General features: G+C 44.7%; 1 protein-coding gene across 1 annotated transcript; it reads left to right on the top strand.

The window, feature by feature from the left end:
- Window positions 1-13,276: 13,276 nt before the first annotated feature.
- TMSB4X (thymosin beta 4 X-linked) lies at window positions 13,277-15,355 on the top strand. Its single transcript, XM_069463400.1, has 3 exons — window positions 13,277-13,321; window positions 14,409-14,521; window positions 14,911-15,355. Exons 2-3 carry the CDS (start codon window positions 14,422-14,424, stop codon window positions 14,943-14,945), a joined length of 135 nt encoding a protein of 44 aa, XP_069319501.1. The 5' UTR covers window positions 13,277-13,321; window positions 14,409-14,421; the 3' UTR covers window positions 14,946-15,355.
- The last annotated feature ends 677 nt before the right edge of the window (window positions 15,356-16,032 follow it).

Here is a 16,032-nt window from a genome sequence, read left to right as displayed (position 1 = left end):
TGAAGGCAGCTGAAATACCCACATCATGTAGGAATAGAGACATATTGACCAACATGTCTCGAAAAATAGTAGCTTTACAGTGAGCAAACCTAGCAGACAGTACATTAATCACGTGATCAAAGTTAATATCCCCAGTGATGGCACAAACCAGCATCACGTGCCCCCTGAGGTGAGACACGGAGAAGGTCACGGCATCCCTTGTGTAGCATTCCTGCCAAAAAGGCAGAGCCCAAATCTAATCATGAGGAAACATCAGTCAGACCTATATCAAGGGAAATTCCACAAAACAATTGGCTTGCCTTCTTCAAAAATATTAGTGTCATGGGATACCAAGAGAGGCTGAGAAGGTTCTAAATTAAAGGACACTAATGGGACATGACAACTAAATGCCATCCATGACTCTGAGTTGGAACCCTAACTGGAAAAAAATTGTTATAAGACTATTATCAGGAGAATAGATAAAACTTGAATAAGGTCTGTAGATAAGATGACAGTATTGTAGCAATGTGACATTTCCTGGTACTGATAATTGTACTGTGGCTACGTTGCAGCATGGCCTTATTCTTAGGAAATGCACACTTAGCATTTGAGGGTGAAAAGGTGTCTTGTTCACAACTTACTCTCAGATGATTTAGGAAAAATAGGTAAGTAGGTAGATAGATGATAGAAAGATAGAATAATAAAACAAATGTGGCAAATTACTAACCACCGGTGTATCTGGGTGAAGGGTATGCAGGAGTTCTTCACTGTATTTTTGTAGCTTTTCTGTAAGTTTGAAACTATTCTAAGTGAAAATGTCGAAACATTCTGGTGACTCCAACTGTGGTGCATGTTACACACTAGGTAATAAACAGGTCCTAATCAATAAAGGAATCAAAACATTAAAGTTGCAGAAATGTAAAACCCAAAACAAACAGCACTCTCTCCTGACACAGCACATTTTTCCTTCTGTTCTTTCCTTTCCACTTCCAAGGCCATCTTCCTCTCCTGGCAGTTTTAGCATTCGTGTACACAGAATGATAATTTATTTTGTTTTTTCAAATTCCTCTTAGTACAAAATTTAAATCGCTTTCATCCAACTGACTTGCATAAGGCACCCAGTAGGTGCCAAGCAATGACCCACAACCCACTCGTTTCTCAGTGGCTCTCGTTCTCGTTGGAAGTGAGGCCAGAGAAAGCTGTATCCTATAGTGTCCTCTCTGTGTCCTCAGTGGAGGAGTCAGGAAGACTGGGAGGAAGAGAGAGAAAATTTTTTATTAACATGCCTCCTGATGTGTGTCCACTTGGACTCTACCAGGCCAATCAAATGTCTTATGTCCCATCAGAGCCCCTGAGCCCCTGCCCCAGTCTTCCCCCCTCAGTGGGGCCCTTCTATCCTTCCAGTTGCTCAGACCAAAATCTTTGCTATCAGCCTTGACTCCTCACTTTCTCTCCCCCTCCACATCCCATAGATCAGCAAATTCTATTGGCTTTACCTTCTTTTATTTCAAAATATTAATTAAGGGGTACAAGCACTTTTGTTACATGGATACCTTGTTCAATGCTCAAGTCAGGGCTTTTGGTGTGCCCATCACCACAATAGTGCTCATTGTACCCAATAGGTACGTTTTTATCCCACACCACACCTCCCACCCTCCCCCTTTCTTGGTTTCTCGTGTCCTTTATATCCCTTTGTGCCCATGTGTACCCATCGTTTAGCTCTCACTTATTGGTGAGAACATAGAGTGCTTGGTTTTCCATTCCTGAGATACTTCACTTAGGATAATGGTCTCCAGTGCCATCCAAGTTGCTGCAAACCTGTTGGCTCTACCTTCAAAATACATCCAGCATCTACCACTCATCATCACCTGGCTGTCCTGTCCTGGTCCCTCCTCCACCTCAATTGCTGCAATGGCCTCCAAAGCATTCTCCCTGCTGCCAGTCTATTCTCAGCCCAGCAGCCACACTGGTCCCTTTCACACCTATTATCAGGTCATGGGACTTCTCTGATTGCAAACTACCAGTGCCTTCCTAGCTCATGCAAAAACGGAAGGCCAAGCTTCTTAAAACGGCCTAGAAAGTCCTTCATGATTAGCACCACCCATGCCACAATCCCGTAAGGTTATTTTACCTCTTTGGCCTCTGTGGATCATTGTAGCTCTTCCTGCTTCATGTGTGGGCATGGTCCCTGCTCGGTGCGTTGCTCGTGGCTGTGACCTCGCCCTGGAACAGCTCCCCCAGGCATCTGCGTGGCTCCCAGATGGCGCTTTGTCAGTGAAGCCTCCCTGGACCACCCCTCCTACATACAGACCCCTATCCGTTCCCCTTGCCCCACTCTATTTTCCCATGTTCATCTTCTAGCATACTGTGCACATTACTCGTTTTTACAAACCTGTATTCTCTCTCTCTGCCCCGTCGGAATATAAATTCACTAAGAAGAGTTCAGTTTAATGAGATATCCTTGGCTCCTAGAACACTGCCTGCCACAAAGTAGTAGCTCAATAAATATTTGTCAAACAAAAGGGAAACTATTTAAAAAATTAAGCATAGGGGATCAATGTGGCTGCATTTTTTTTTTTTTTTTTTTTTTTTTTTTTACAAATTCTATACAAAATAAGTAGGTCCAGCAGGGAGCTTCTAACAAAATTTTCAACATTGCATCTCTCAACAAAGGTATTTATTCTGGGTTTTGGAGTCTGTATTCGAGTCTCAATTTAGCTTTGTGATTTCTGAGCCTCAGTTTCCTTCTAGCAAAATCAAAGATAATAGGACTTGACTTGAAGGGTTTTAACTGAGGATTACATTAGATAATACACCCAGCACTGGTTTAATAAATGGGGGGTACAAGTTTTTTCCTGCTTTTTCATTTTATAAATCTACCCAGCGTTAAGCTAAACTTCACAAATTAAGGACAGTTTTCCCCAGGACTGCCCTCACTTCAGACACACTCTCAAGTGCAAGGGTGCCCGGGCCCACTCTCTTTTCTGACCAACTGGCTAAAAATTTGGGGGTTCCCATGACCACCCTCCTGTTCAATAATTTGCTAGAATGACCCCCAAAACTCAGGAAAGTGCCATGATCATACTTACAGATTTTTATTTTATTTTATTTGTTTTATTTTTTTTTTGGAGACAGGGTCTTGCTCTGTCACCCAGGCTAGAGTGCAGTGGTACAATCATAGCTCATTATAACCTCAAACTCCTGGGCTCAAGTGATCCTCCTGCCTCAGCCTCCCAAGTAGCTGGGACTACAGGCCCATACCACCATACCCAGCTAACTTTTTTATTTTTTGTAGAGATGGGGTCTCACTATGTTGCCCAGGCTGGTCTTAAACTCCTGGTCTCAAGTGATCCTCGTACCTTGGCCTCCCCAAGTGCTGGGATTACAGGCATGCACCACCATGCCTGGCCATACTTACAGTTTTGTTATAGCAAAAGGATACAAAGCAGAATTAGCCACAAGAAGAAAGGCATAGGGCCAAGTCTGGAAGGGTTCCAAGTGCAAGGCTTCTGTCCTCCTTAGGGAAATGTTATCTTCCCAGCACAAAAGTGTGACAATACTCAAAGAGTCCTGTCAACCAAGGAAGCTCATTTGAGCTTCAGTGTCCAGAGTTGTTACAGAGGCTTCATTACGCAGGCGTGATTGATAAAATCACTGGCCATGTGGTTCAATCTCTAGCTCCCCTTCCCTTTCCAGAGGTTGGGCTGATATCACATGGCCTCAGCTCTCTAATCACATAATTGATCTTTCTGGCATGGCCGGCTCCCCATCCTGAGTCATCTCATTAGCATAAACTGTATAGCATGAGCCACCTCATTATCATAAACAATCAAGCATGGTCCAGGGGGCCCACCATGTATAACAAAGATGCTCCAATCACTCAAGAAATTCCAAGGGTTTAGAAGCTATGTCCCAGGAGCCAGGGACAAAGGCCAGCCACATTCTCTATTACACAAAACCAAATACAGTATCCTAGCTGTAAAAGTAAGATGTTTATGCAAACACAGCCATAGAGTACAAAACATAAAATTCAGACATTAAAATACCTCCTCCTGGCCCAAACTAAAATTGTGTCCTTGTCTGTATATAGATAGAAAAATAGATAGAAAAATTTAAGTGCAAATGTATGCTCATTTGTATGCTTAAATGTGTGCTCATATGTGCCAAGGACCATAAGTAGTAGAAAACCAAAAAATGTCAGGGAAGGCATTTTCATGAATGAATAAATTTGGATTTTTGGAAGCCAAAGTGTATAATTTCACATCTGAGAAATGGATGCTCGTATAACAAAAACCAGCTAACAACATACACCACCATCACCACCACTGCCACTACCAAAAGAAAACTAGGTGTACCTTTGTTTGCTTAGCACCAGGAACAATTCTAGTATCCATAAACTATCCTACATTTACATAAAATATTGCGCTGAGATCACTGAGTTTCATAAACAACTGAATTGGCTCCTTCTCATCCTAGATATACACTCTCCCTCCTGATGGATTCTGTGAGCTCTAGCACCTTAAATCATGCCTGAAGGACTATGGGCCCACAGTTGCAAGCAAGGAACTTCGGTTTGTGGTCTTGGCTCAGCTAACCAGCTGAATACCCTTGGGCAGGTCGCTTAACCTCTCTGTGCTGAGTTTCATCCTCTGCAAAATACTGATGCCCATACTTAGCCCCTTTATCTGCATAAAGGTATTTTAAGGATAAAGTGACACAAAAGTATGAGAAAATGTTTTGACAAAGTTCACAAACACTAGATAAGTCTGAGTTGTGTTACATAAGTAATTACTAAGCGCCAAAAGGTAAGGTGACACCTGTAAGCTGTTCTTTTTTTTTTTTTTCCCCAACTGTTGTCCAATTTGCTGGTTCCTCTGAGCTGGTGCATAAACCCTTTTAGGTGAGCTGCTGGTATCGACTGTGGAATTTAGGCCATGCAGGGAACAGGCAGAGGTAAATGGTAAATTAAATTTCAAAACCAGAGTTATTCAGTGATTTATCGGGTTCATTGATAGCCATGCCATATCTTCCATTTTTCTCTCAGAAGCTCTCTTGGTGATTTTACCTAGCTTAAGAGACTGTTCCCTTAGCTTAGGGTCCACAGACACCCAAGAGATCTTTGGAGAGAATCCAGGGAACTTAGAGAGAAAAAAATCACATCTTCATTTTCATTAAATTCTAACTAAACATTAGCATTTCCTTCAAGTGTATGCAGGTAGTCAAGGAACCTCTGTAATCTTAGCAGTTCCTGTGCTTGTACAAACAATAGAAATCACAATATTTTTGTATCTGTTAACGTTGTGTAGATATCAAATGCTGATCACTATTTTGAATTTGTGGTGGACAGGAGACTGACTACTAGATTGTGTTATTTAATACATAAAGAAGCACATATATTACTACATCACAATTTTTAAAACCCTTTGGTAATTGTATGTAAACATAACTGTTTTCATTTGTGATCCCAGGTTTTTTACTTTATACACTTACATAATTCTGAGAAAGGATCTAAAGGCATCATCAAACTGCCAAAGGGTACCATGGCACAAAAAGAGTTAAGTACCCTTGAATCTCACTCCATTCCTGACTCCCCTCACCCCACTCCTCATAATTAGGTACTGGGTGTGAGGAAATGGGGCTATAGTTTTTTTTTTTTTTCTTTCTTTCTTTCCTGTTTTTGGTTTTTTTTTTTTTTTTTTTTTGGTATTTTTTTTTATTGAAGTGAAATTCACGTAACATTAAATGAACCATTTTAAAGTGTACAGTTCAGTGTCATTTAGTACATTTACAATGTTGTACAATCACTATGTCTATCTAGTTCTAAAACATTTTCATTACCTCCAAAGTAAACCCTGTGCCCACTAATCAGTCACTCCCCATTCCTCACTTCCCCCAGCTCCCAGAAACCACTAATCTACTTTCTGTCTATGTATTCACCTATTCTGGCTGTTTCATATAAATGGAATCATACAATATATGGTCTTTTGTAATTGGCTTCTTTCACTTAGCATAATGCTTTGAAGGTTCTTCCATGTTGTAGCATGTGTCAGTACTTCATTCCTTCCTGTGGCTGAATAGTTTTCCATTGTATGGATATACCACATTTCATTTATCCATTCAGCCATGAATGGATATTTTGGTTGTTTCCACTTTTTGGCTATTGTGAATGCTGCTGCTATGAGCAAATCTACAAATATCTGTTTGAGTATTTGCTTTCAATTCTTTTGGATTTATATCTAGGAGTGGAATTGCTGGGTCATATGATAATGCAATGTTTAACTTTTTGAAGACTGTGATTAACTTCAAAATCTTTAGTTATATATCATCTGAAGTGAGATTTGGGAATTGTAGTGTCTATGGATCTCAATTGTCCACATCATCTTTACCAACTGAGATAATAAGTTGTTATAAATTGCACAGTGTAAAACTGGAATTCAAGTGTTCTTTTCCTGGTGCTTTCATTTGCCCTGTGTTTGGCCATTGTATGAGAGGATGACATCTTCCTCTTCTTGCTTTGGTGGAAATTTGTCTGTTATGTTTACCTTAGGTGCAAAATAAATATAACAGTGAGATAATTTGGGGTGGAATTCTTCCCCTTGCTAGGCACCTGCGAGTCCAGACATCAGAGAGAATGGGGAAGCGGCTGAACGTGCTGGTGAAGGCTGGCTCCTTCACTGGCCATGGTACACACCGTTCGATTCCAAAGCACAAGTAAGCTGAGAGCTGCAGGCCTTCCTCAGACAGGAAAAACTAACCCGGCAGAAAGGAAGAGAAGAGAACTGGTGTGTGCACCTCACACAGGCCCTAGGAAAAGGTGGCAACAGCCCCAGGCCACCAGCTCCAAGGACAACTAGGCTCAGATCGAAGCCTTGCAGGGGGTGAGGGGGCTGAGCTATCCTGTGTGCACGCTCAGACTGATGCACCAGCACACAGAAGGGGTTAAAGGTCAAGAGCCTGAGAAACTTCCAAGAAGGCTGAAAACCTTAGCTGCAAAGTCAGGACGAGACAGTCAAGGAACCCCAAAAAGGAACCACTGGAAATCCTGTAGAGAACTTCCTTTCTCACAGAGGTCAAAGATGTCGGGGTTATCTGCTGTGCACAAGCATGGCCCAGCCCTGGATCAATAAGAATGGCCCTCCACTGGGGAGAAAATTGAGGGAAGGATGAATTCCTCCAACACTGGCATTGGTGCCACTGGCTGTACTGGAGTCAGAGGTCTGAGAACCTTGGTCTGGTATCCACACCTCCTCCCAGCTGGGCTGGGGATGGGTGAGGAACCAAACCCTGTAGCCTAGAAGCTGTGCCAGTCAAGTCAATCTGCATTTAGACTCTAGTGTGATTAAGAAACCCGTTTGTTTTTGTGCTTTAAATTTCTTTTCCTCTACTTTACTAATAAAAAGTCCTTTTGAAAATTGCCACCATTTTCTTAACTGAACCAAGAAGAACAGGAAGTTTCCACACCTGGGAAGTATTGTGGGCGTGACCTGGGAAGGCATTATAGGCTGAGGAGGGAACACATGAGTAGATGGGCCCATTCCTGGGTCTAGGAAAAGACATTGGCGCCGGAGGTACACAGGGAATGAGAGTCTGAGAGAGTAGAACTGGCTTCATAACTTGGGGGACACAGTGCAAAATGAAAATGTGGGGCCCTTGTTCAACACTATTAAGAATTTCAAAATAGTGGCAGCAGAGCATTAAGCCAAGTGCCAGGCCCTTCCGAGTGGGGGGCCAGGGGCAGCTGCACAGGCTGAGCACCTGTAAAGTTGGCTCTGGAGAGGCCAAATGGTCAGGGCCAGCCAAGGAGGTTGACCTTGGCCTACCTGGGCTTTCCCCTCAAATTTGAGCCCGTTGTCTATTCCCTGCACTTTATTTTCCTTACCATAAAGCCATTAACCACCTTCTGCTGATGATCTGGGAACTACATTTTATAAAAAAGCTTTGATACTCATAGAAGCAACCCATTAAAATATATGCACACATATTGTTGCTAATGATATTTCTGCTTCACAGTGGAATAAAAGGTTTATCACTTTTAACACAGAATGCCATTGGGAGTATGAAATGCCTCCCTTTCAATATGTTATTTAACCTACTGTAATTTTTTTTTTTTTTTTTTTTTTTGAGACAGAGTCTCACTCTGTTGCCCGGGCTAGAGTGCCATGGCGTCAGCCTAGCTCACAGCAACCTCAAACTCCTGGGCTTAACCGATCCTCTTGCCTCAGCCTCCTCAGTAGCTGGGACTACAGGCATGCGCCACCACACCGGGCTAACTTTTGTATTTTTAGTGGAGACGGGGTCTCGCTCTTGCTCAGGCTGGTCTGGAACTCCTGTGCTCAAACGATCCGCCTGCCTCGGCCTCCCAGAGTGCTAGGATTACAGGCGTGAGCCACCGTGCCTGGCCTACTGTAATTTTTTTTTTTAACTACTGTAATAGGCATGACTACTGGGAAAAATATTAAAGTAGTGAAAAGCTGAGGAAAACTACCAATGCTCAGGATACAGAATTCCCTCTATTGCGAGTGCACTGGCTATGTAGGAGGAGGCAAAAAGGGCAGATTGAATTTCTGGAGTGAAACAATTTGAAAATTGGGGCAGGCAAATTTTTCGTGTTTATGATATGTTATTACAATATCTATGTTTAAAACTTTTGATGATGGAAATGCTAGATGGTTTACTGAGATGGAATATCAATCAACTTTACCCTCATGTGGCCTATAGAACAAAGCCTAAAGGCCTTAGGATTCTACAAAAGCGCAGTGTTTCATTGAGATGGCTTCTGAGCCAGCCAGTCTGAGTTCAAACCCTGCCTCTGGATTTCATTGTGTGTTCTTGGGTGAGTTATTTAATTGCTCTATGATTCCCTCATTTGCAAAATGAGGAAATTAATGATGCCTCTGTCGCAGGGTTGTGTGAGGATTATGGAGAGACGGGGAGGAACGCAGTATATGGTAAGCACTCCAAACACGTTTGATGGTATTATCGCTGTTACTACAGCCACGATTGTTGTTAGTATTATTATTCTGCAACCTGGCCCCTGCCTGTCTCCCAACATGATTTCCTGTCACTTTCCCTCATTCTAGGCGAGCACCCGCCAAACTAAGCTACTCATTGCCCCTGCATAACTCAGCCTTGGTATTGTTCCCCTGGCTGTGCGGAGGCCAAGTAACCACTTGGAGGGGATGTTGTAGAGGAGAATTCAAGCCGCAGCAGGGAACCGGGGTTGAAGGAGATCCCTTTTTAAGTTTCTTGCCTTTAAGTTTCTGTCAGATCCACAAGCGACCAGGACAATTAGCAGCGCGGCATTCCCTGTGTGAGAGGGGGTTCTTTCCCTCCTCTTTGCTTTCCTGTTATCTTCTGCTCACTTTTCTCACTCTCGCAGGGGAGCCTTCTGTTCCCTCCATGGGGGCAGTCCTGCAGAAAGACGGCATTCAAGCTAAACGTAAGGCAGAGATGGGCCTCATTGGAAGCACTTGGATGATAGACCTGGGAATTTGACTTCGAACAAGTCACTTAAATTCTCCGAGCCTCAGTTTCTTTAGCAGTGAAATGGGGATATTAGTACCCACTAATGTAGGTGGGAACTAATAAGGTGAGATTGAATCAGATATCATACTAAAGGGCTTAACTGAGGGTACCAGACAGAGCTAGTCCACTAAATATCCTTTCCCTTCCTGCTCCTTTCCTCTCCCTGTCATTAAGGGAGCACTCAGGTGGTGTCTTTCAGAGGATTTGGATTCTGATCAGTAGAAGGAGGGCTCTGCTGCCAGGGAGCCCCGGATGAAGTGGTGGAGACTACAGGGGCCACAGGGGAACGTGGGCTGCAGGCAGCTGGGGCAGAGGGCAGGAGGCCCTGAAACCCAGGCAGAGAGGCGTGGGCTGGAGAAAGCAGAGTTGGGAGCCTCGCTGTTGTCCTTGTTCTGTTCCTCCTCCTCTACCTTCTCCTCTTTTTCTGGTAAGTTCTCTGCACAAAATTAAACAGGTTAAAAATAATAGAATTAATTTTCATGAACTCAGACTTCAATGGCTGTTTCCCCACGGCTAGAAATAGCCGCAATTCTATGCCAGGCCCGCCCTGGAAAGCAAAATAAAACACAGTATTTGCTGACACCTTTTCCTGGTTCTACTGGGCACAGGCTTGGAAGCGGACAATGCTTCAAGGCAGGCTGTACTGGCACTTTTTCATGGGGCACTGTGGCCCATGACATGAGGAAGGCAGGGCAGGTGCCTCTCTGGCTCTGTACTCAGCCTTCACTGGGGAGCCCTGTGTCAGAGCACACCGTGTGGCCTGGAGTCACCCAGGGCCTTTCGTGGGCGGTTCTTTTGCCCCTCCATGCCTGTGTCTTCAAATTGGGATTGAAAACTCGCACCTCAACTGTTGTGCCCAGCACATGCTAACCCACTCATAAACAATAGCTTCCCTGGGGCAGGAATTGCTCTGGAACATCCTGACATCTGGCACATTAATCCTAAATGGATTTAATTATCTGGAGAAGAAAGCAAGGTGACTGGAGTCACAGGTTCAAGAGCTGAGTTCAAGTACATCCCTCAGTTAAGAAAGTCAAGTCAATGCAGTGTGAGAACTGTTTATTGAGCAACTACTATCTACCAGACACATTGAGGAAAGCAAAGCGGCCTGCCCCTCACAGTCTTCCTAGTAATTCTAGGCACAGACTAGAGGGATGAGGTGAGAACTTTTATGTGCCCCTTTGGCCAGTATAACAGAGGGTGGCTGCCAGCTGAGTTATCCCAATGATGGATCTCTAGGCCTCAGTTTCCCCAACTTTAAACCTCTCCTCAAGGAGAGACAGTGGCAATGAAAGAAAGGAGAAAACAAATATAAAGCTCCTTAGAAATTATCAACAACCAGGAGTTTTTATTTTTTATTTACTGTAAAACTAACAAAAGATCTCATTTTTATCAATACTTTATAAGAGAAAATATAAACTAATATATACTCATATTAATATGTTAAATTGTAAAGAAACAATACATAAAAATATATACATTTCTCTTTGTAAGAGTACTGTCAAGACATCTAAAATTTTTAATTAATTCCAGACACTAAAATATTTATTATTTTGTTATTTTTTTCCCAACCTTCCATCCTAAATAACACTAACAATCAAAAGAGCTTACTAATTGTCACATACTATCCCAAGTGTTTTATCCTCCCAACCACCCTGTGAGTTAAGTACTGCAATGAACCCATTTTACAAATGAGAATACTGGGGCACAGAAGGATTAATTCACATGAACAGAGTCACACAGCTTTTAAAAACATTCCTGTCGTTTGCATTTTCTTGTAGCTGCCTCACTCTTCCCTTTCCATCCTCTCTAGGTCTCCTGAGCAGTGGGCAGGCAAGCCCAGTTATGGGAGACTCTTTTCCTTTTGGCAAGTTGCCTCCCTGGCTTTCCCTTCCTCGCTGTCTGCCCACCTGCCCTCTCCCTGTCGATATCTCAGCACAGTGGAAGGCTGCTTGCTACCAGACTGGAAAACTTCTCCAGATGTTTACAAATTTCCACTCCTCTGTCTCTTTTGGAGACATTGCTCCTGTAAGGCCTAAGGAAAAGCCCTTGGGAGAAGAAGCAATGAGACGGCAGTGGCATTCCTTTGTCATCAGGAGACACTGGGAGGAAAGAAAAGGGTTTTTCACAGCAGCCAGGTGAGGGGCAACGGGATCGCAGAACCTACAGAAATGGCGTCGATAGGACTGCAGCTGCCAGCTGAGTGAGCGAAAAGTCACCCCGCAAGATCTTTCCTGTGTTTCAACAATGAAGTGGGCTCCCAGGAGGGTCAACATAGGAAGGGGGCTGGGGGATGTGTTACCAGAGAGGTGACATCCGGTGCATGCTCCAACAAGTCCAGTGCCCTTTTTGGAGGGCAGGAAGTCAGCCACCCAGCACAGCATTAACTGGGGCCCAGACGATCACCTGCCCCTGTCCACCCCCACGGCTTCCTCCCCAGTAAAAAGGAAGTCAAGCAGATGAAACAACGGGGAAGTCCGAGCTCAGCGTGCCCGCGCATATATGGGTCTATAGAACAGTTGACTCTAATCCCCAGCGAGACAAAAGCCTCTCTGCCATGAAAATGATTAGCAAGGGGTTTCTGCAAACATTTCTTCAGGAAGCAAAAAAGGAGAAGGAGTATTTTGCACACTGCTTTGGGTCTCTTAAAAATAATCACAATTAGGCGTCTTTCTAACCAGCGGGCCTCTTGCCTTTCACACGCCTCGTGCAGGCGCACGGCATGGTATTTGTAACTAATTTTCAGTGGCAAGTGGATCACTGGTACTCACAGAGCCAGGTGCCATTTTGAAAACAGCTCCTCTCTACCTGAATCTCCCGTGTTTCCAGATGCACTTTGGAGACGCCCTGGTGCTGAAAACGTTCCCCTCAAAACATGGAGTTTGATTTTTGAATTTAATCTTAAGATATTAGAGATAATGGGATTGTAGTCTTTGGAATTCAGCACAGGCCTCCTTAGCAATCGCTTTTATAATTTATGAAAATAAGGAACAGGAAGGTAAAGAACTTCCTCATTGTCAGCCAGTAAGTCAATAGCAGAGCTTGAACTTGACTTATTTGGCTGGGAAGGAGGCATTGTACTCTTATCTACTCCAGATAAATTACCCTACACCCAGCACGGTTATTTGACTTGAGTGCTCACAAAAATTACAGCGATGAAAAAATAGGGATGTTACAGTGCTGAAATTGTTTTTAAAATTCCCGTAAGGGAGCTTTTCCTTCCACCCAAGTGAAGGTGAACGCCGCGAGGAAGACAAAGAGGGCCGGGTGGGGCGGATGCCCTCCTCTGGTGGAAAGCTGAGTCACAGGAATCGTGCCCTGCAGTGGGAGAGGCCCTCCAGGAGGGACACCGCGCCCTAGCGTGGGGATGTCTGCAGTAGACAAAGCCAGTTTCACAGTAAAGGAATGCCTGTTCCCCTAGGTGCCACCGACATCCTCAGTTCCCAGGCCCTGGTCCCCAAGAGCAGATTTGCGCTGCTGTTGCAAAAATTCGTTATAATAAAACAAACAAAAGAGGAAAATGTGTTACGAAGGAAGTGCTGGAGGGCGGGCTTTCGCTCATTTTCTTTTTTCGCCATCGCGGTGGTTGGGGCGCACAGCTGCGCCCTGCGGGGGTGGGGCGGGGGCGCCCCAAACGCCCGGCTGGCCTGCAGGCGCCGATCCCGCGACGCGGCGCGAAGGAGTTAAGCGGCCCTGCAGATGACATCACCTCATTTACATAGCGGCGCCCATATAACGGCGCTCGCCGCGCCCCGCCCGACACTCGGCGGTGGTCACTCCACAGATCGGATCTCTCTCGCTCTTGCGCCTCGCTCCGGTGAGCCCCAGGGCCCCTGCCTCTTACCCCACGCCCTCGGGTCCCCTGCCCGCTGCGCGCCCGCGCTCGCCCCTGGGCATCCGCATCCCGACCACGGCATTCCAAAAGCCGAGCCCGAGCGTCCCAAGGAAGACTGCCCTGGGGAGCTGGGGATGCTAAACCCTCCAGCTGCTGGGTCATGGGGTCGGGAATTTGATGATTTTTCTAAAAACCCATAAAACCAAAACCCAAAAAACTGGCATTTTGCCGTGCAGCTTTGAGGGGACATTTTTCTTCCTTAGTTTTTCCCCTGCAGAGGCATTCCACGTTGCCTCTGAGGCTCCGATCGATCAGGAACAGAAAGGTCCTTTGTTCTAGCGCACATCCACCCCGGCCCGGAGCTGCCGCGGCTCTCCTTCCCCAGTCTCCGAGGGCCTGCAGGGCCGGCTCTGCCCAGGCTGAGGTCGCCGGGCTACGGTGCGACATTTTTGAAGTGCTTCTTGCAGGGGGATGTGTGCAGAGGCTGCGGATTGCCCCCAAGTGCGGATCAGGGCAGACTGGCGGGTATGGGGAGCAGCTTTGTGTGCCACCGACTGCATTGTTGGGCGAGGGCGAGGGCGAGGAAGCGGGTGGGGCGGTGGTCGGAAGTTCCCGGCAGCTGCCGCCTTTGTGCGAGGAGGGGAAAGTGGGACAGGGCCGCATTTTGGGGGCGAGACCACATCTAGAAAATCGACACGCTTTTTGCGACCTTGACTCCATTTTAAGAATTTTTACTCGATTTTTCCCGCTTCTACTTGGAAGTGGCTTTGCAATTCTCCACTCGTGCCAGCCAGATTTTAATTTTTAGATGCTGCAGTTAACAATCCGTAATGATCAGTTTCTTCATTCCGAAAGATTCGGCCTTGAGAGAGAGAAGGATCTTCCCTCTGGCCCCCTACGTTTTGAAATACGGGGAGGGTGTCTTTTTTTTTTTCTCTCTCTAGAAAGAGGAAGATCTTGAGCCCTGAATGGGAGCGGAAGGAGGAGGGGGGTGCTGGGGCTGGAGATGGAGGGAGAGGCGGGGGTGGGTGGCGCGTTCTCACTCTCCCTGTGGCTTTGTACCTTGCAGCTTCTCTGCAACCATGTCTGACAAGCCCGATATGGCTGAGATCGAGAAATTCGATAAGTCGAAATTGAAGAAGACAGAAACGCAAGAGAAAAATCCACTGCCTTCCAAAGAAAGTAAGCTTCGACCCCCCCACCCCCTCTTTAGAAAAGGCGGGGCAGGAGGGAGGCTGGGACGGGGCGGATTGCGGGTGGGGGTGCGGGGGAGGAGCCGACAGTTGGTGATAAATGTGGCTTGGAAAGGTTAATTAAAAATTGTTTTGCAGCCAGCAAACACAGGGCTTTGGTAATTTAGTAATGGGATAGTTTATATGCAATCTTAATATACAAATACATTTATCTACTTATGTTCCATATAAATATTTTATTTCATTGTGGAATTGCGTAGATGCACTTGGAAAATGCTTATGATATGAAAAGATATTTTAAAAGCAAGTCCTTTAACCTCATACCAGGCCGTACTGAATCTTAGCCCCACCATCTCTTTTTCTTTTCTCTTGTCACAGCGATTGAACAGGAGAAGCAAGCAGGCGAGTCGTAATGAGGCGAACGCCGCCAAAATGCACTGTACATTCCACAAGCATTGCCTTCTTATTTTACTTCTTTTAGCTGTTTAACTTTGTAAGATGCAAAGAGGTTGGATCAAGTTTAAATGACTGTGCTGCCCCTTTCTCATCAAAAAATCGAGAACTACTGACAACGAAGGCCGCGCCTGCCTTTCCCATCTGCCTGTCTGGCTGGCAGGGAAGGAAAAGAACTTGCATGTTGGTGAAGGAAGAAGTGGGGTGGGACGACGGTGAAATCTAGAGTTAAAACCAAGCTGGCCCCAAGGTTTCCTGCAGGCTGTAAAATGCAGTTTAATCAGAGTGCCATTTTTTTTTTGTTCAAATGATTTTAATTATTGGAATGCACAATTTTTTTAATATGCAAATAAAAAGTTTTAAAACGTGGCTGGTGTCTGGAAGGAGTGGTTTTATTCGCCGAGCAACCCTTTGCAAAGAGGTCTACCTCTTGGTCCACTGGGGAGCAATAAGTGGTAGACATCTGGTGGTTTGGTACATCCCCTAAGGGCATTGAAGTGGGTTTCACCCAGGCATGTGAAATAACCTTGTCCATACTAGGTAATTGAGAGATCATTTTCTTAGACCGAATTTTCATAGTGTGAGTTGTATGAGAGCTTTAATAAAAATATGTTTGCAGTTCTTAACTTCCTTGGGTTCTGATAAGCCCAACACTGAATTTACCACACATGCTCAAGAAAATGAAGGTGATAATTTACAGTTATCTTATTTCAGGCAGCAAATTGAACTTGGTTATTTGACCAATTACTAGCATTGACAGAATTTAAGCAGTTTTGTCAGGTAAAAGTAGAAACTACATTTTAAACAGCTTCTTTAAAAAGAAATTTAGGGCTTCCTCATTGTCGGATGGCTGATCTCTAATTAGAATTCAATATTTAAAATTGCTTTAATAAAATGATAAATGCATTTATTAATGCATATGATTTTAAATTTATTGAATTCTCTTCATTTGGGTAATGAATGATATTTGGATTTAAAGGATACTGATTAGATCTTTTGGGTTTACAGGAGGTGAAATTTGTACTAAGTTTAAATCCAGCGGAAATT

The sequence above is a fragment of the Eulemur rufifrons genome, chromosome 30 (assembly GCF_041146395.1).
Source record: "Eulemur rufifrons isolate Redbay chromosome 30, OSU_ERuf_1, whole genome shotgun sequence".
In the NCBI taxonomy this organism is placed as follows: Eukaryota; Metazoa; Chordata; class Mammalia; order Primates; family Lemuridae; genus Eulemur; species Eulemur rufifrons.
Note: the sequence above shows the minus strand (reverse complement) of the source record. Positions and strands in the feature narration are given on the sequence as shown.